The 21,953-nt window shown below is 33.0% G+C and overlaps 1 protein-coding gene across 1 annotated transcript; it reads right to left on the bottom strand.

Moving 5' to 3' along the window:
- Positions 1–4,009: 4,009 nt before the first annotated feature.
- Positions 4,010–21,295, bottom strand: LOC145063620 (uncharacterized). Its single transcript, XM_079011219.1, has 2 exons — positions 20,811–21,295; positions 4,010–4,652 (listed from the first exon to the last, which is right to left on the bottom strand). Exons 1-2 carry the CDS (start codon positions 21,184–21,186, stop codon positions 4,144–4,146), a joined length of 885 nt encoding a protein of 294 aa, XP_078867345.1. The 5' UTR covers positions 21,187–21,295; the 3' UTR covers positions 4,010–4,143.
- Positions 21,296–21,953: the final 658 nt, after the last annotated feature.

Raw genomic sequence — 21,953 nt, 5'->3', positions numbered from 1 at the left:
AGGGTACCAATGTTATAATAACATCCGTTAAAGCGCTTATACAGTTATACATACATTTATATATTCGTGATCCAGTAGGAGATTGTTGGATAATTATGAGACCACTTCATAAATATGTACGATATATTATTAAATCCAATTATTATGGTAAAAATATAAATTGTTAATGGACCGATTTATAGAATATTAACTTACCTTGTGGGTTGAGTTCCCGGTTTGACTCAAGATTCCTTCCATCTCTCACTTTATGATTTATCTCCATCTATAAATACATGTGATGAGGAGCAAATCAAGATACACGAAATTACTTAAACAAATTCGTGAGTTTCATTGCTGAGGGTTCTTAAAGGTGGTATTGAGATCAACTGAAAAACTCATCCTAGTCTTCAGATCCGAAAATCATAATGAATCAGGTATGTAATCGTTCTTTAAGGTTTAAAGTTTTCTTTTAACAGATTCGAGATTAAGATCTAAAACTTCCGCATTTTATGTTTTGGTTATGGAAATAACCAACAAACAAGAATCGTCAACCATTATCCTTCAAATCACTAAAGGTACTCTTCAACGATTAAAAGTCCCATAAAAATATCTAGTAGTCTCATCACCATCAATGTTACACTCTAGTTCATTTTCTTGAACCAAGTTCACCCGATTTTTTTTAATCCCAGAATCTTTTAAGAATACTAACCTCTTCTTCACTTCAAAAGTTGAAAATATGCCTAAATCAATCTTCTTGTCATTATTCTACGCAGACTACATAATATTTTTCTCTTTCGCCTCCACATTTGCATCTTTTCATCAAGAATTTAAATGTTTCCTAATTAACAATATGTCTAACACCTGATATAAAGGTCAATGAATTGGAAAGAAAAATGGTGTTTCATTGTAATGTTTTGCAACCTCTTTTAATTAGAAGAATGCATGCTTAGTTCCAAGATTTTTTTATCTAAAACAATAACTTTTGGATTAGGCCATACCTCATTAATAGAATAAGTAAGAAGGAACATGTCCTACTTGCTCCATTCGCATACAAAGAAATAACAAAACTTGTAAATATAATCATGTAACCTCTGAAAGTCAAACCATAACATTTATATGAAAGTTACACATCTTTATTTTATCTAAATTTAGTTATGATAACATTTCAGAATAAGGGTGTGAGATGCGATAAATTTATGATACTATTGTGAATATCAAAAAATTCACTTAAACATAAATAATTAAAAAATTACACTTACTTTAATTTAACGAAACACATTACGTATTTGCTTTACCATATCGGATCATCCTTATATTGTTCTAAATGACTTTTTATGTCATTTACATTTTCCAACTAGTTTATCAATTAGTCTTTATTAGCTAACGATAGCTTTTAGTTATTTTGTCAAGCATAGTATAAATGTCCAAAATTTTGACAATCTCAATACGGTCAAGATCATTGATTATAAAAATAAAAAAAAAAAAACAGAAATTTCAAGCTAAACAATATTGTCACTAATCCTTGTGTGAATTTGAATGAATTTAACTAAATTTCAAATAATAACATTATTTTTTTTAATTTCAATTAATTATGTTTATTTTAAATTCACAAATCTTCATAAATGGTCCATTTAGTTTTCCAAATTATCAAAGTTTAGTCCATAACTTTTCTTCGGTCTCATGGAAGGTCCCTGTGGTTTCAATTTTTATCGTGGTTGGCCCCCTACCTGTATGAAAAGACTTAAACCCTTTTTATTTTATTTTTTTATTTTTTTTACCTACTTTCAATTTTCGTTTTTGAAAAAATAAGCCTACCCTCACCCCACTTTTCTCTCCAATAAAACTCACAGGAGCCCTCTCTCTCACCCCTTGCCAGTAACTCTCACATCTGGCTACCACCGCCACCATAATGATTCATCCTAGTCAGCGACTCTCACATCAGGCTACAACCACTTACATCAATTCTGTCACTACCACCACTACACACCATCGTCACAAACAACTTGCATCAGTTATGTCACCACCACTACACACCTTTAATTTCAACCCAAACATTCAACACTATGAAATCATCAAACATACATTTGATAAAAAAAAAAAAAAAAAACCTTCACTAATTTAAACCCAAAATAACCCTTATTTCAATCAAGGAAAAAATCTACTTCTAGCAACCATCTCCGGCAACCACCACGGTGGCTTGCTCAAACCCAAAAATTATGTGATCATTTCTCAAAACCATGAGTTAAACCCAAAAACTATAGATGGATATGCATTTAAACAGAAACCATAGATGAAATCAAAACCCTAGAAAATCATGGATAAAATCAAAATCAAACCATTCTAAACCAAATCTGAACATGATGAAATTTAAATGGAATGAACTAGAATCCAAAATTAAGTCGATGTCTAGAAAGCCAAAAACAATGGTGGTTTTCTAGGGTTTCAGTTGGTGGTTGTGGGAAGAAGAAATATGAATAATGGTGGGTATGTGATGGTGGTTTTTAGTAGGAGAATACAAGAGAGAGAGAGAGAGAGAGACAAAGAGAGTAGAGGGGTGAGAGAAAGATCGAAAGCAGCATGATTGGTGACAGAATGTTGACGACCTAAGGTTTAAGGCGATGCCGACGAGGATGATCAAGAAGAGGATGGTGTTCGACGACATCAGGGAAAAAGGAGGTAGTGGTTAGTTTCATTATTGTTCTGAAACAGGTGAGTGGATGTTGTTGATATCACCGGAGAGAAAATAAGAAAATGAGAGAGAGCATTAGTCACAAGTAGATGGAGAGATGGGAGGAAGAGAGACATACATGGTGTGGAGTGAGGGGGAATACATAAACGTTTTACTTAGGATATTTATTTTATTTATTTTTTTAATAATTTTTTTTAAAGAAAAATTAAAAAAATTATAAATAGTATAAAAGTCTTTTTATATAGGCGAGGACCAATCACGTTAGAAATTGAAACCACATGGACCTTCCATAAGACTAAAAGAAATTTAGGACTAAACTTGATATTCTAAAACACAAACCATTGATAAAGATTTGTCCTTTAAATTTGTTATATTAAAATTTTGATCGAATATATATATATATATATATATATATATATATATATATATATATATATATATATATATATATATATATATATATATATATATATTAAATCACAAGGACCTTAGCAATAGTAACTTTTTGGGCTTTAGGTTTTTGCCACAAATCTTTGGTGCATTTCACATTTTTTGTCCTTAAATTCAAAACTTTTATATTTTTGCGTTTTGATTAAGTTTTTCTGCCTTTTGGTTTTTGCCACAAATCTTTAGTGAGTTTGACACTTTTAGTCCTTGCAGTCAAAAGTTTTACATTTTTGATGTTTTTGCCACAAATCTTTAATGAATTTGACACTTTTCGTCATTGTACTAAAACTTTTTATATTTTGACATAAAAAAAACAAAAAAAAAAAAACTCTTTTTGAGTTTTGTCACCATATTTTCCCAACTTTGACAACTTTAACATTATTGCCACAACATTTTTGAATTTTCTCCAGTAGTGTCCATTCTTTTGGTTGTACACTTTTGACATCTAATTTTAGGGGTTATCGACTTTCTCCTCTATTTGTGGTGACTTACAATTTCAGCACATATCTTTCAAAGTTTGCCGATTTTTCCCATATTACCCCAAAAGCGGCGTAGCCGCGGGCTCTTTAGTAGTTTGAATAAAATTTAAACAGATGATAATAGCATCAAATCCTAAATTAATTTAATGAAGTCATAATACATTACTTGTATAAATTAATTTCACTTTATTGCAATCAAAAAATAACAAACCATATCAGACTAACATGCTTCGTAGAAAATTTCCATTTTAGATCGGAGGTCCTAGGTTCTGTTTCGAGCATTGACGAATTTTACTAACTTGTGATATTAACTTTTAACCACTAATCAACCGTTCAATATATAATATATATATATATATATATATATATATATATATATATATATATATATATATATATCAAACTTCAAAACATATTTCCAAATAATAAGTAGCATATATATTGTCCATATAATAAATAGAATATATATTGCCATCTTTATTGTGATTAGACATATTAACAAGCCTATAAAAATGTTTTTTGGAATATCGTTACAGAACATGAGTATGTTCAAAGTGACGAATAAATCGGTACACCTGATAAAGTGGTTCCTGCATCTACAATAAAAATGTTACCAGTGATGTAGTTCGATGAGTCATGGATTAGATATCTAACCAGCGAGGTCAAAGCAGGGTCGATAGTGCCAAATTCTCTCAATGGTATGATCTTTGAGGCCACATTCTTAAGCATTTTCTGTTGAAAGAGCACCTTTGTAATCTCAGATTTAAAAAGGCCAGGACATATTGAGTTTACCCTTATTTTGTGGTTCCCAAGTTCCATGGACATCACTTGTGTCATGGTATTCAAGGCTGATTTTGAACAAGAATATGCGATACTTCCAGGAAACTGGACACGATTAAGACCCGAAATAGAAGACATGTTAATTATTGATCCTCCTTGATTGAAAGCAAGCATCTGACTAGAAACATACTTCGACACCAACCATGATCCTTTAAGATTTGTTCTAAAGGTTTTTTCCCACTCTTCTTCTGAAAAATCCATTGCGCTATCTATCGGGCCTAAACACATGTTGCAACATAAATTAAAAAGTAATTGAAGATTGAGATAAAGTTCCTAGAATTTTATTTATGTTACATTAAACATAAAGGTATAACTACTTTATGGGGAAGTGAAAGCATCTAATAGATCAAGATAATTCAAATAAAAAAGCGATCTAAATCTAAACCCCATATAATGTTCTGAATTGACATATACAACAAATCTAAACTTAAAACAAAAATGGATATAAATATAATACCGCTATGTAATAATCATATTATATAGTCTTAGATACTAATAGAGATTATCTTACTTTCAATATTTACATTTAGTATAGTTTCCATATTTAAGTATTGTACTCTATAAATACCTTTGAGATCAATGACAAATATACAAACAATATTTTGAATATACTTTCCATATTTAGGCTTAGTTTAGTATAGTTTCCATATTTAAGTATTGTCTTTTATAAATACATTTGAGATCAATGAGAATCATACAAAAAGTATTTTGAACATTTTATTTGTTATCATCGTATCAAAGCATTACATTAAACCCTGCGTCATCGACCACAACCTTCGGCGACAATATTTAGCCATCGTCGAAGGTTCCTTCTCTATCCACCTCTTATCCTTTCATGTCTCTTAAACACCTTGTCGAAAATTACTTTTCTCTACAGTGATATATGATTTATATACCTCTCTTTGTACTTATTGTATCTATCTTTCTCTAAACCAAGCCATCAACTAGACACCACACCATATCCTTATGTTTTTCTGGTGTTCTTTTCCTTTTAATAACACCACACCCAACCCTCTTATACAAAAATAATAAAGTCTTAACCTTTTGTTCTTGAATCCATCTCCTCCTTCTATCAGTTAAACTTCTTTTATTAACATCGTGACTACTCCAAAGCCTCAATCTTCCTTTCATGTTCCTAACATTAACACTGATTTGGTTCATTTCTTTATGCTCTCAAATGAAGCTTCTTGGTATGTGGTTTCTAAACTGAAAATAAGTTTGTTTGTTCTCTCTACCCTTTTTATCCCTCGGTACATATAAAAACCATAGAACAAGCCCTTCATACACACACACACACACTTTATATGTATATATATATATACACACACACACACACACTGTAAGAATGAAATATTTGGTAGGAAGGGTAAGAAGTGCATCATTTGTATGAATTTTAACGAATCAACAAAATGAATCTTTAGATAATACGAAAACAATATGATTTGAAAAAGCAATTCCAAAAAAACACATCGATGCTTCATTTTTGAGATGAGTCACTAAAGTTGTCTGAAAAGTGAATTAAAACTTGATTTAGTAAAAAAAAAATGAATCATCAATGCTTTTTTCAAGATTGTTTTATGAATCATGTAATTTTGTATCATCTAATGATTCATTTCGTTGGTTGACTAAAAAACATGCAAATTGTGCACTTTCTTACCCTTTTATATATATATATATATATATATATATATATATATATATATATATAATGGTCAATATTTTTACTGAAACTTTGGTCTCACACAAACAATAAAGAATACATACATACATACACACACACACACACATATATATATATATATATATATATATATATATATATATAGAGAGAGAGAGAGAGTAAGGTCCATTTAGTTATATAAAAAATGTTAGGAATGTGAGAATGTGTTGTGACATTAAACCTAAATTTGACATGGGAAAATGATAAGAACACAATCGACACGATATGATTTGGTGAACATGATATTGTAATCAACTATTCCGATGAAATTACAAAAAAAGAAATTGCACTCTATCTACCGTAGGCTAAAGCATCTCAACTCACATAAGAACTACATCTTGTCACACACACGGGGAGTACAACATGCCTAATTATAGGTATATACAAAAGTCAAGGTAAGTAACCCACATAAGTCATAAAGAGGGCCCTTGTCATCATCCATGTAGAACTTTGTATCCAAAGATAATCTGAAACGAAACCCACCCTAAAACCCCATTTCGGAACCAAAAATCAAAATCGGTTCATACCTTTGAAGAACTCCCCCTATATGTCACAATGATCTTCAAATAAGTAGGTTCAAATAAAAACATCAAATAAAGTGGGAATGTGAGAACACTTCTTAGCCATTCGTTTTATTTAATTAATCTTTTAAAAAAATATTTATAAAAAGGTATTTTAGGTATTTGTTATAGTCATTAATAACCAATTTAAATTCAAACCCTAATTTTATGGGAAAAAAACTCTAGCATCCATTTGATGTTCTTGTTTCCGTCAAGATAAAATAAACCTACACATAATTTTAGCCCAAATTTAAGAAATGATACCATGCCTTTTGGAGTCTGGCTTCTCTATTTCCGTCAAAATAAAATAAATGATAATGCATCTATTTTACATTTATGTTTGGCATGTACAATCACTAAAATATTGTGTTTGAATTGTAACGTCCTCTCTCGAATCGTTTCCTATTTGGGTGTGGGTGACGTAGTTTAGATGATTCGAGTGTTCAGTTTATGTTTTGGAGCCATGGGGTATTTTGGTTAAGTGTCAGCTCGAGCTTTTATGGAAATTGGATTTATGTTTGGGAAATCCTAAGGCACGTATGAGTTGATAAAAGTGTAGAGCTTTTCGTTACCTTTTTGTGAATATAAGGATCGTCGAAATTGGATTTATAATAAAGAAGTTATGGTCTTTGGAGTATTTTAGGGTTTAAGGGTAACCCTAGTACTTGGGGTGTACTAGTGGGAAGTGAAGTAAGCGGGGTGTACACTGATGTACGCTTAGCGTACCAAGATGGAATGATCGCGAAGCCTCGTCCTTGTATGTTGGGCGTACGAGGAGTACGTTGGGCATAGGAGGAGTGCAAGAAACCCTAATTTTGAGTGTGTTGTACCCTCTTTAAGCACCTTAAGTCTTTAGGTTGGCCTCTTTACCAGCCCCAAACCTCCTAAAACCCTAAATCGACCCTTAAGCCTTCTTTGTGGTGTTCTTGAGCTCTTGAGAAGATTTTGGTGGTTATTTTTCCCGTTATGAAGGAAGTAAAGAAGATTAAATGTGCTTTGCTTGGTGAGGAGCCTATAGATCCAGAATCATCACCCTTTTTGAAAGACTTTTGAGGTATCAAGTTCCTACCTTGGCTTGTAGATGTTTACATCTGTTTATGGCTCGATTTTTTATGTCTTTGATCCCTTTTTGGGTTGGTTGTTGAGTTAGTACGATTACAAGACTTATCCTTTTAGATCTGAGCTTATTAGGATTTCTTTATGCATAAAGGTGCCAACTTTATGGGGTTGGGTCTCATGCATGCATTAAGTCGCATATTAAGTCTTTTTAAGCTTAAGAGTTTCATTTAGCCATGCATGAACACTAAGTTAGTAACTTTATGAGATAAATAAGTCCAAGGAAGTCAGATCTAGGTTGTGTAGTAAAGTCTTTGTGGAATAAGAGCTTAATATGGAAGTTGGTTGTATGCGAGGGTACAATGGGCGTACAAGCATGTACGCTTAGCGTAAAAGCCCTAAGGCAAGTACGCTGTGTATACGAGCTGAGTATGCCTTGTGTACTTAGCAAAGTAGGCCTCGGATCTTTTGGTCTTCAGTTTGGGCCATAGCCTGGGCTTAGATGTTTAGGGCCTTGTTAGGCCATCAAAATTTAAGTGTTTTGGGCTAAGAATTTTGTTGAACCTTGGATTAAGGCCCATTAGAGGGTTTGGGCCCAATTTGGAAAATTGGGCCATGTTTTGGCCTTGCATGATTATTTGGTATTTGGGCCTTTTGGATTGTTAGGTTTGGGCTTAAGTTTTGGTCCAAACTAGGTAAGGGGTAAATTTGTCATTTACCCTAATTATGGTATGATGGTTATGGATTGGAATCCAATTGTTAATTGGATGTTATTTGATATTGATAGCTCAGGGATTTTTTGGATCAACAGTCAGGGAGTTATCAATGTGATTTAACAGTGTGAGATAAGTCCCTTCCCGGTATTACGGGTCGAAGGAACCAAGGTCGGCCCATGATCTGGATATGTAGTATGCTAGTTGATGTGTAATACATGTTGTGATTGGGTTGAAACACACTCCAGGGTGGGGCCTAATATGGTATGACGGGTTGAAATATACCCCATGGCAGGGCCCACTATGACGTGTTCGGGTTGAAATATACCCCAGGGCGGGGTCCACTATGATATGTTCAGGTTGAAATATACCCTAGAGTGAGGGCCTAGGGCGGGTCCCATACTTGCTTTTCGGGTTGGAATGAACCCCAGGGTTGGGCCCATTTGTATGATTGGTAGTTGGGGAACTCATTAAGCTTTGTGTTTACGGTTTTCAGTTTATGTTTAACGTACTTTTGTTTTAAAAAGGAAGAGCTCGGTATGATTGCAGAGCACACACCACCCCATTCCACATTTTCTTAACTTACTTTGATATAATGTAATGATTGACACATTTGTCTTATCTGAATTCTTATGATGATGCTTATGGAATACTGGTTCTTTTAATTTAAAATGAAATTTTTGGGTCTTATTATTGGGATGTTACAAGTTGGTATCAGAGCCTTGGTTTGAGGGATTCGGCACACTCTCGAGTGTGACTGAACTCAAACTGAGGAGTTGATGATTTTCTTAAAAAGAAAACGGGTTTTAAAAAGATTTTTGAAAAAGGAAAGAAACTACCAAAAAGAGTTTTGTAAAGATAAAGGGGGTGTGATGCATGCAATCAGCCGAGCTCAAGTAAATCTTCCTAAAATACCCATACATGTTATTTGACATGATATGATATATGAATTTGTGAATCGCATGCTAGTTAGGGCTAAGGATCTACTCAATTTTTGCATGATAGAATGCTAGGAGAGATGCCTAAGTATGCCTATTGTATGAGATGGTAGACTTGCATGCCAGTGCTGATTAGTCAGTGATAGATTGGCCTGATATATGATGCTTTGTATCCTTGGGACCATTAGATGCTATGATGGAATAAGAATGTATATTGGTATAAGTAATTGCTAAGTGTATGCTTTAAAAATTGTATACGGTTAGGATCTTATAGCCCTAGAATAATTGATTTGGCCTTATTTCATGTTCTTCGTTTGGTTGTGGTCCTAGGGTAGAGTCTTTTATTCGACAGTCTATTTGATCTTGTACTGTGTATAATTTGCACGCGTAAGGCAATCGACAGTGAGGGTGGAGATTCCTAGCATGAGTTGTGGCGTGTGAGTTTGAATGCTCTTTGATCATTCTATGGGTTGGAGTGCTACTGCTCAAATGTTGCTTGATTTGTGTTTTGTGGGACTCTTAAGTGATGTGAGTTAGCTGTTAAGTGAACATGTTAAGTCACATGTAATAAAGATTGAATAATCCCATAGTGATGGATTTGACCCTATTGCACAGCTCTCGTTTGAGTCTAACCGTTGTAGGGATGAGCCTTTTACTCGAAGGATTATCTGAGCTTTGTTGCATGTGATTATGTTCATGAAGTAACTAATTGACATTATGAGGAGTTCTTCAGCAGTTGATGGCAGGGTGAAGTCGGGAACCTAGGAAAGCCTAGGGATTGCTTCAGTTGGTTTTGTTGTGTTGGTTTCCGAGTGCTTGGTGTATGGATTTGAGAATCTGACTTAGAGGATTCGGGAAGATTCTTGAGGAAAGTATGGATAAGTGTGGAAGGTAGTATTCGACCCGTACTATTGAAAGCACATGATCCATACTCAAATCGAGGAGAGTATTGGAGAATCTAGGAAGCCTGAGGGATGAGGATTCTTGGGTATGTTCTGATCTTTTGTTGGTTGTTTTTCAGTATGGTGTTGAGCGCTCGAGAAGGGGGTTCAAGTTCTGGTTCCGGTTCAGGTGCAGGTACTGAGTCGATTGATGAGCACATGCGAGAGTTCTTCTCGTCGGAGATTACCCGCGGTATGCTAAAATGGACTCCTGTGATCTTTGGTTCGGTCAAGGAAGGCATTTTAGAGCTATTGGATGGTCATATCGGGGGCTTTCAGGATGAGATTGTATCAGGGCAACTAGGGGCTCATCTGGAACCCAAGGCTTTTAGATCCTAAGATTCCTTTGGGAAGGAGGATTACATTGCTAGTTCTCATCATTTAGGATCGAAGGTAGGTCATGCGCCACATTTTCAGGAGGTTAGATTCCATGATTGGATCGTCGTGGAGGTTTCGCTAGCCTTACGCGAGGAGTTACCCAACATTTTTGGGTGTGTCGCTGTTAGGTTGGTCACCAGATTCGAGGTTCGGATCTTGGTTGTCCAAGCGATTAATGGGAGGTTCAGGGTAACCCAAGATTCGAAGATTGGTTCAGATAGGCAACTGGGGAAGAGGAGGCGGACTCATAGTCTGGCTCGACGATCAGATCAGTTGGACATTGCCATAGCTAGAGTTAGAGATTCGAGAGGTCGTGGTGGTTGCATGAAGGATATAGGGGCACAGGAGGATGTGCGTAGCAGATCTAAGTGCGACAGGTGCGGACGAAAGGGCATTTCCTCCATGAATGGACACTGGAAGTAGAATTGTGCCATCGTTGTCATCAGTCGGGTCATATCAGGGCGAATTGCCCCACTTAGCAGTTGGGACAGTTCAGGTTCCATCGCAGGTACTTCGACAAGAAGAGAGGGTCAGGGTTTCTTTAGGCAATATTGCGAATATGTTATCTTTTGCTTTCTTCTTAGTTATTATCAGAATTTATATTGCCTTGGGATTTTGTTCTAGTTTGGGTAAGCATTATCTCTGGTTTAGTTCTCTGCTATTGTTGGGGTTATGTCATTAAGAATTGTTATATGTTTTTCTACATGCCATGAATCTTTAGTGGGTCGCATCTTGCTGAGAGGGTTTCAGGATGTTTGGTTGTTGTTTTGGGTCTTTGTCGAAATTAATTCAAGGGTATTGATTAAAGAGTTTATGATCAGATTAGCTGATTAGTTCTGCAATGAAGTCAGAGTTCAGTCGTGTTAGCAAGTGTTCTAGTATTATCGACAGTTTTACATGGAAGAACCTTTGGGTTCAATCACTACCATTGCTAGGAAAGGAGCGGTAGCAAGAAGATGTCGGTGACAGTTGCATGAGTTGTTTAGTCAGTGGAGGTGTCAGGGGAATTTCATATTCGCATGGGTGATAGATGGTTAGAATTCAATGATTATTTGAGGATGAAAGTTGGGGAGAAGATTCGCCAGTTCAGAGTAAGGGTTATGGTTCTTAGTCACCAGTATAAGAACTTAAGGATATGGTGTGGTATCATGGGAATCATTTGGGGTTATCGGGTTGTTGGGATCTTAGAAAGTATCTATTTGAATTTAAGGATTTGGGCAATATCGGGTTTGACTAGCAATGGAACGCTAGTATTGGTAAGCGCAGGTCATAGTGGGTTCATGTATATGAAGATAGATGGGTTGGGAACCCATCAAGTCTCGTGGGTTAGGAGAGCTTCGATGAGTCCAAGTGGGGGAGTATCAATCTATAATTCCTGGGAATTGGATCGGGTGTGAAACTAGGGTAAGTTTCACATCCCATTCAGGAGGAGATACGACCTTAGTGGACGGGATTGAAGTTATGTGAGTTGGGAGTTCAGGAAACTCCCAACATATGGTCGACGCCATCTGAATAGCAAGCTTGTGGATGGATCCAGGTTGAGGGTTGTGTTAGAGCCTCATTGTCTGTTCTTGTATGATGAACGCTTTAGGGTTCGAAGCATGACCCGGACACCTGATTGGGAATTCATTACGATACGGGTTTGACTCAAAATATTGGGGTTGAGATTATTTGAATGTGGTAAGACCATGGTTGGTTAACAGTATGGTAAGACTGCGAGGGGATCGTAGCATTCATCAGTTGGAGGTAACCTATCATTTGAGGTGGTCATAAGTGTAAAGGGGGATCAATTCGTACCTTGGGCACGATGGACAAGATTTTCAAGGGGCATTTCTTCGTTTTATGTTGAGGACCATTGAGGTCCGAGCCGGAGTCGGGCCTATTTAGATCTAGTTGGGTGGGACCTATAGGCGAGGCTTGTGTGTATATGGCAATGTAGATGGGACCTGGTAGATACCGTTGAGTCAAGGTTTTGGATATTGGTTTTAGGATTGTGTGGTCAGTGAGTGGCACAAAGGGATGCTTTGGCAAGGATATCTTTGTCTTTTGGACCCTTGGGAACCTGGTGGCTAGACTAAGTGCGAGACAGGTAGTCTCAGCGATGGTTTGGGAACCATTATATCCCGGTTTAGTGATGGGTTGTCGTAAATCAAGAGGTTTCAGGTGCGATGCAAGAGTACATCCTTGGATTTTGGGTTCTGAGTTAGGTATCGAGTTGGTTCTTGGCGAGAACTCGCATTGGGAATCGCGGGTGTTGGTGTGCAAGGTCTTCATTTTAGTGGGATGAGAATTAAATAATATGTATGCCAAGGGTATCAGTTGAAGGGTTCAGGGTTAAAGGATGGTCTCAGATTTGATGGGATATCAGGCTCTTATGATTGTGAATTAGATTGGTTCTATCTGCGTGGGGGTCGAGCAAGAATGGGGCTTCAGAATTTCAACAACAGTATGTCAGTTTGGTAGTAAAAGGAAGCAGTATGTTGTTCAGCCCTGGAAAGTTCATCTCTCGGTTCGTCTCACGTTGCTCATTATGTTCATGGAATTGTTATCATCAGGATGAGCCTCTCTCGAAGGAATATCTAATCACTTTAGTCAAGTGTAAGGTTGTTGGCAGCAACGTATCATCTGTGATGTTGTTTCTAGTGGGAACCTCAAATAATCAGAAGTTGAGTAGACAGTTTGGGAGATAAGTGGAATGAAATTAGTAACGGTTCAATGCGGGCAGTCTGTCAGGGAACCAGACCACTTCGATACTTCAGATTCCAAGTTGAGTAGATGTGGATATTCAGCAAAAAATTTAAACTTTTTGTATTCTATGAAATTCTTTAAACAAGCATATCTCATTTGTTTTAAGTCGGATTTACATGCAGTTGTTTCCAACGTGTAATTAGATTTTGTAGATGATTTTAGACTGTAATGTTGTTGTTTTTTGGTGTTATATTCAGTGAGTTACAATCCTTCAAAGACGAGATATCAAAGTTGAAATATTTCAGCTTTTCAGCGAGAAATTTAAACTTTTGTATTATGTGAAAATTTTTAAACAAGTATATCTCCTTTGTTTTAAGTCGGATTGACATGCACTTTTTTCCAACGTGTAATTTAAAGTTTGCAGATGATTTAGACTATGATTTTGTTGTTTTTGGTGTTATATTCAATGAGTTAAAATCCTTCAAACAAATGGTATAAAGTATAAATAATTAAAGTTTGACTGGTCCAAAGGGCACAATAAACGAAAATGTATTCGTTTTTCTGAGTTCTACCACAACCAACCCAAAAATTATTCATTTTAACAAGTTGTAACGTATTAAGCCCAACAACGTACTCGTTTTAACGAGTTGTATCAAACTCAAAAACATGTTTTAACAAGTTGTACCGTATGCATATAAAGTTGTATCGGACCAAGAACTGGAAAACCCGGACCTAGACCTAGACCCGGTAAGTCTCATCCGGTCCGGTCCACTGTCCACAATATTCTCCAAAACCGGTCCGGTCCGGTCCAAATGATACCCCTATGCTAGGGTACACTTAGCGTATAAGCCCTAAGGCAAGTATGATGCGCGTACGAGCTGAGTATGCCCCACGTACTCAGTAGAGTGGGCCTCAGATCTTTTGGTCTTCGGTTTGGGCCATAGTTTGGGCTTAGATGTTTAGGGCCTTGTAGGGCCATCAGAATTTAAGTTTTTTGGGCTAAGAATGTTATTGAACCTTGGATTAAGGCCCATGGAGGGGTTTAGGCCCAATTTGGAAAATTAGGCCATGTTAGGGCCTTGCATGATTATTTGGTATTTGTGCCTTTTGGATTATTAGGTTTGGGCTTAAGTTTTGGTCCAAACTAGGTAAAGGGTAAATTGGTCATTTGCCCTAGTTATGGTCTGATGGTTATGGATTGGAATCCAATTGTTAATTGGATGTTATTTAATATTGATAGCTCGGGGATTTGTCGGATCAGCAGTCAGGGAGTTATCAGTGTGATTCAACAGTGCGAGGTAAGTCTCTTCTCGGTATTACAGGTCGAAGGAACCAAGGTCGGCCTATTATCTAAATATATAGTATGCTAGTTCATGTGTAATACATGTTGTGATCGGGTTGAAACACACCCCAGGGCGGGGCCCAATATGGCATGACTGGTTGAAATATACCCTAGGGCGAGGCCCACTGTGATATGTTCGGGTTGAAATATACACCTGGGCGGGGCCCAGTGTGATATGTTCGGGTTGAAATATACCCCATGGCGGGGCCCATACTTGCTTTTCAGGTTGGAATGAACCCCAGGGATGGGCCCATTTGTATGATTGGTATGTGGTATGTTGGGGAACTCACTAAGCTTTGTGCTTACGGTTTTCAGTTTATGTTTCAGATACTTTTGTTTTAAAAAGGAAGGGCTCGGGATGATTGTAGAGCACACACCACTTCGTTCCTAATTTTCTTAACTTACTCTGATATAATGTAATGATTGACACATTTGTCATATCTGGATTCTTATGATGATGCTTATGGAATACTGGTTTTTTTAATTTAAAATGAAAATTTTGGGTTTTATTATTAGGACATTACATGAAAGTTAAATATTGATTTTAAAAGTGTTAATATGCAATATGAGTTTTGTCTAATGGGTTATAAATTCACTTTAGTTATAAATTCGTTTCATTAAAAAGTTAATAATTTTTTTTACTAAACAATCATGTTAGACACCTTTCTTTCTATAATTCTTTCGTGAAGAGTAGTTTTTATTAGTAGCCATATATTAAAAGTTATATATAATTATTATATGGATATTAGTTTGATTATGTTTTTGTTATTTATGTATTTCATCATGAAAGAAAATATATTCTTAAATGGATATTAATTATATCTTTTTTTATGATAATGATAATATTACATCATGAATATTGTTTGTACCATTTTTTAGATATTCTTAATGAAAGATGATATCATTCATATCGATATATGCTTATATTCATATCTGAATAACTCTTATATCGAATATTCTATGAGGAATAATTATATCATTATTATTGTCATAATACAATGTATATTTGAATATGTTATGATTTATATAATTATTCAAAATTATTTGGTATTTTTTTCGTATGTTCATAGCTAAAGTTTGTTGTTAACTTTTTGTAAAAAAAGTGATATTCTAATTTGAATTATGTCAAATTTGCAAACACGATTCATGAAAACATTGAATTTTCATTGTATTTGTTAGTTTAAATTGTATTTGATAAAGTTGTATTGTTAATGGAAATTTTAATAAAATTTGTTTGTTTGTGTATTCACATTGGATTTGTATAATAATGCTACAAATAATATGATGTTTTTGATATTCTAATATGAATATGTAGTGTTCATAGGTTTTTTAGTACATAATATATTCTTTATAAAATAATAAGTAAGACATCAGATTAAGAATCTCAATCAAGCATATCAATGTGCACTGTTAATAAATTTGAATTCTTAATACATTTTACTTTAAAAAATAAAACAATTAAATATCCCTTAAAATGGGAAACATATTCGATTTTTTTTTTCATTTTCATAGTTTTTTCCTTACACGATTAATTTTAAATATTCCAATAATATTTAAAATATTATTTCATAAATAAAATGATTGGTTGAGAATCGTTATCGCCTTCTCACATTGTTTAGTGTTTTCATGTGAACTACCCTATATATATATATATATATATATATATATAATCATTTTCATGTTATTAAAAGCTATATGTGATTGTACAAATGCTTTATTATACGAATAAATACATATATATTTTATGTATTTTAAATTGCTTTTTTTTTCTTAAACTTTATTTACAAAATTATAATGTAAATAAATATATGATACCATTTTAGTTATGTAAATTTGAGATTTTTAAGTGATGAAATTTATCTTTTTAATTTTTTTTTTATATATATTAGTCAAACGATGCAAGTTTTTTCATCGTTATTATAAGATTAGATTAAAGTTTCAGATGAACAAAATTTTATTTTATTATACTATACTTATAAAGGAGATATTTTTTCTATCACCGCAATCATTTGAAACTTTCATATCTTTTCATATTTCTTTATAATAATGATTCCATATTATCTATTTAAACCTACATAACTTTTTATTAGCATTTAATTAACAACTACCACTCAATAGTTTTTTTTAACTTCTGATACTTAATGGTTCTTTTGATACCAATTGATTAACATTAATATATATAGTTCACAATGGTAGATTTTTATTAGAATGGTTTAAAGAGTTATGTAAGTGGTTGAGAGGTAGATTAGAAACTCCATACAAAAAGATTGTCGATAGAGAGCATAAATAATAATAAAAAGGAAGAGATAGAGAGCATAAATAATAATAAAGAGGAAGACGACGATGAGAAGGAAATATGGAAGTTTATGATAAGAAATATTGCTTCATTTTCTTCTTTCTTATTATCCAAATTTATACTATATAATTATGATTTTGATTGGAATGAAAAATATTATATATGAAGATGCTCTAATCATTGCCTCTAGATTCACACAAACAATAATACTACTTCACAACAATACAAAACAAGAATGAATACAACTAGCATAGTTCATGCTTCTTGATTTTAAAATTTTGGTGGTTCAATTTATTTTAAAGTTTTGCATTTTCTTTTCATGAAAGATATAATCATGTTCAACGGGGTCCCAAAAGGAAGTTATGCAATTAACCGTCTAAATTCTTAACCTAATAGTCCATGTCGTATAAATTATAATGGAGTTTGCAAGATGGTGCATGTTAATGTTCATTCAACTTCAAATTGTAAAACTAGACTTTTAAAAAGATTCATTGGGTGTAATTTTTAGGATGATGTAATGGAGTGGATGTCGGCGTTTAATTTTATAGGTCTTCATGTTGTGTTGGATATTCACAATCGCTTACATGGAAATGGTTCTATAGATGACAATTATGTAGTTGATAAAGCTTATTAAAATTGATTTTGTTATATTCCATAAAAATGGTAAATTTGAGTTGTTTATATATCATTGCAGCTATTATTTGATTACAAATCATTTAATCATTCATGATCTTTTTAAATGAGACATTTATGATTTAACTGTAAGATAATTAAAAGTGAAATAAGATTTAGCCATTGCAATTTGCACATCTAATTTTATTTATGCTAATGAAAAACACAATGGCACGAGACTCTCATAAAAATACAAATCGTTTAATTGTTTTATAACTTATGTTTTCTAGTAACACATGAGGGTTAAAACTCATTTTGAGTTTTATAATTATTATTAGTATAGTTTGAATCAATGACAAAATATTTTGACATCAATTATAAACATCTTTTATTTATAATTTTAACTTTTCCAATAATTCATTGTATTTATGTTATCAAAAATTTATATGGTTAATTATTTTTTCATTAGTCAATCAATTTATTCCGTAATAAAAAATTAGAAACCCAATACCTATAATTTTAGGAGCAGTTTTGGAATATTAAAATCCAACATAACATGTTCCAAGATTGGTTACAATATTCTAGGGTCGTAGGTTTCAATTTTAATAGGCCTATATAAAAAAATGACCAAAACCCATAGATAAAATTATAAATTTCAACATATTTAAACTATATATTTGTTTTATTATGCAACGCGCGGAAATACACCTAATGATAAATATAGGTCAAACATTGTTAACACTAAGAGCATATGTTTGTGAGTCGTATATGATATCTGAGACATTAAAAATTATCTATAGATTTATTTTGATATAATTGAATAAAAAATATCTATGGATTTATTTTGATATAATTGAACACAGAAAGATAATTTTGCTATTTTGTTAGAAAATACATTATAAATATACACAAAAATCAAATATTTTATGTGAGTTACATATACTTGGTAAAAGTATATGACTTTATGCATAATGTACAAGTGTTTAATACATGCATTTCAAATTTAATCCTCAACTTTGTATAATCCGTCACTCATAAACCTTATATCATATAACATGTCACTAGCAACCCCTTTATTTTGTAAAATGATATTTTCCATCATTTTATCTTTTAAAATATCATTTTCACCCCTCCACCTTCAACTTTGTAAAATGTTACTTTCACAATTTTATTTTCTAAACTTTTGTGCGTGTCCTGTCCTCTTAATAGTACAAGTGGTAATGCAAAATATACAAACATATCAATGCTTAAAGTGCAACTCTAATTCCTCAATTTTGTATAATCTATTACTTTCAACGTCTTTATTTTCTAAATTGATACTTTTCATCCTTTTACTTTTTAAAATATTACTTTCACCACTTCACCTTCAACTTTGTAAAATATCACTTTTACCCCTTCGTTTTCTGAACTTTCGTGCTTATCCCATAGTATATATAAATACGATTTCTCCCCCCCCCCCCCCCCCTTTACTTTGTAAAATGCATTTTCCACCACTCTCTTTTTTAGAATGTTACTTTCATCATCTCAACAGTGAAAATCACTATAGCTAACACTACAATTGTTAATGCACAATGTATAAGTATGTCAATGCGTAAAGTGCAACTTTAATCCCTCAACTTTATATAATCCGTTACTTGCAACCCTTCTTTTTGTTAAAAGACTATTTTCTATTCTTTTAAATACCACCTTCACCTCCTTCACCTTCAACTTTTTAAAATATCACTTTCACTCATTCATATTTCTTCTTCAACTTAGTATAATCCGTGACTTGCAACTCCTTTATTTTATAAAATGATATATTCCCTCATCTACTTTTCGAATACGCAACAAAAACACATAAAAACCCGCGATAAAACACATACTCAATTACTAGTAATATCTATAGTACAAATGTTTTATTATATGCATAAATACATAGATCTATTCTAATAAATGAATTTTTTTGCCACATATCACACTTTCATTCAATTTGTCAAATGTCATTTTGTGGTTATTTTGAGTTAATTTCTTTTCAACATATCATTTTATGGTTTTTCTATTTTAATAAATTCCACATAAAACTTTAGTATAACAATTACAATAAATGTATTAATAAATGAATATCAATTTTATTAACGAACTTACCTTCTTATTTCAAAATAAAAAAATTAAAGCTTATTAATTTATTTTGTTTATTTATTTAAATTTAAAAGATAAAAAAAATCAATTTCAATAATTCATTATTTTTCTTATTTTATTATAAATCAAAAGTTTTTAAATATTTAAACATTTATATTTAATTTTTTTTAATTAACACATGTAATACATGGGTCTTATACCTAGTATTTAATAACTTTCAAATTTTTTTTATATTTCGTTTAAAGTATTCTAACATAAATAAATATATGATAGTATTTTACTTAGATGAATTTGAGACTTTTAAGTGATTTAACATCTTCCTATATATTTATTATGGTGATACGTTTACTTTTAAAGTTATTGTAAGTTTTTGTAAATATATCCATCAAACAATTTAAGTTTGTCCTTAGTTGTTATAAGATTAGATTAAATATAAAATGAACCAAATCATTATTTTATGATAAATATATGCCAAACATTGATTAACACAAGGGCATGTATTTTCCAATTGTATATGGTATGTATATGTCGTCGAAAGAATCAAAAGAACGAAAAAAGTTTTTTTTTATGGAAACTTTATTACTAATTACTAATAGATGATATATAGGGATTAGGGAGGATCGACTTATAAATAATTTTATATATTTAGATTAGATTCAAAGTTTTCAAACTCATCAAGGATAATGCCAAATTTTACCACATATTTAGCTATTCAATAATAGATACGTTTATATGAAGAATTTAAAACTCCATATAAATTGCAAACGAAAACTCACACTTTCTTTATAACTTAATATTTCAAACTAAATTTTGTATTCAAACTCCGTTTCAAATAAAAAAAACTTTTGTATCTAAATCTAAACTCTTCAATAATCACCATTGATATCTGATAAAAGGACGACTATCATCGCCCGTTGGATTAAAAATTAGTCTTGCTTAAACATAAATTACGAAGAGATATACAAAAATTTAACCCGACACAAAGAGAAAAGAATAAAAAGAATTTGAAGTTACCTCTAAAACCGGCATTGTTGATCAAAGCATGGATGCAGCCAAAAGCCGCCCAAGCCTTTTGCACAACGGCTTCGATGGCAGGACCTTTGGCACTGATATCAAGCTCAAGTGCCACCGCTAAGACATCATGCGTAATGGCTTCACCTTCGTTTGCATGAATATTAGAGATTTCCATGTTGTTAATTTCATGGCATAGAGCCTTCAGTTTCTTGGTTCGACGTGCAGCAGCGATGATCTTGCAACCAGCTTTGGCTAAGTCGATACACAACTCCCTGCCAATACCTGAGGATGCACCGGTAACCATCACAATCTTGCCTCTAAGGTCTAGCCATGGTTTAGATACGCTTGTTGCAATCTCTTGAGTTGAAACCACCATTGATCTTTAAACTTTGATAACTAGTTTACAAGTTTTAACTAATAACATAAACAAGAAACTATAGATTTTATAGACGATACATTGCTAGTGTACATGTTTAGTCCAAACCTTTCACGTGATGTATTTTTTCGGAAGAAAAGTTAACTTTATATTCTTTTGAATTGATCATGAATTTAATAACAAGTGTGACTTGGTGGATAACTCTTAATCTCCTATCATGTGTACTGCACAATAAGTTTTGGTCGTTTGATTTCCTGATTTTCAACCTCGGACAACTGCAACTTAAATGGTTAAAACTTTTCTTTTTTGATTTTTTGTTCGAATTTTAATAAACTTTAGACAAAATTGCAAGAATGGTTCATTTGGTATGTCAAAACTAGTATGTTTGGGCCAAAAAAGTTAACTGGTATTAGTGGTCAAATAGTTTGATTTTGTTGCGAGTTCGGTTCAAAGTGTTTTATATTTTTTTATAATGACGGATTTGCGCTTAGTATTTTCCCTTTTTTAATTATTTTATTACAAAAAGAAAAAAAGAAAATACATCTCTCTCTCTCTCTCTCTCTCTCTCTCTCTCAAAATAATTACTTTAAAAGACCATCACCACCATCACTGTAACAACTTAAAAATCACAACAAATTTAAACATTTAAAAACAACTCCTAGTTACCAAATATTTACAAAATCATTGTTTCCAAATTGTTTATCAACATCAGAGTATCCGAAAATCATAAAGCCAAAATTGGAGGATGTGTACGGTCATGTCTTCGC

The sequence above is a fragment of the Lactuca serriola genome, chromosome 7, assembly GCF_051521515.1.
Source record: "Lactuca serriola cultivar US96UC23 chromosome 7, Lser_US96UC23_V15, whole genome shotgun sequence".
Classification (NCBI taxonomy): Eukaryota; Viridiplantae; Streptophyta; class Magnoliopsida; order Asterales; family Asteraceae; genus Lactuca; species Lactuca serriola.
Note: the sequence above shows the minus strand (reverse complement) of the source record. Positions and strands in the feature narration are given on the sequence as shown.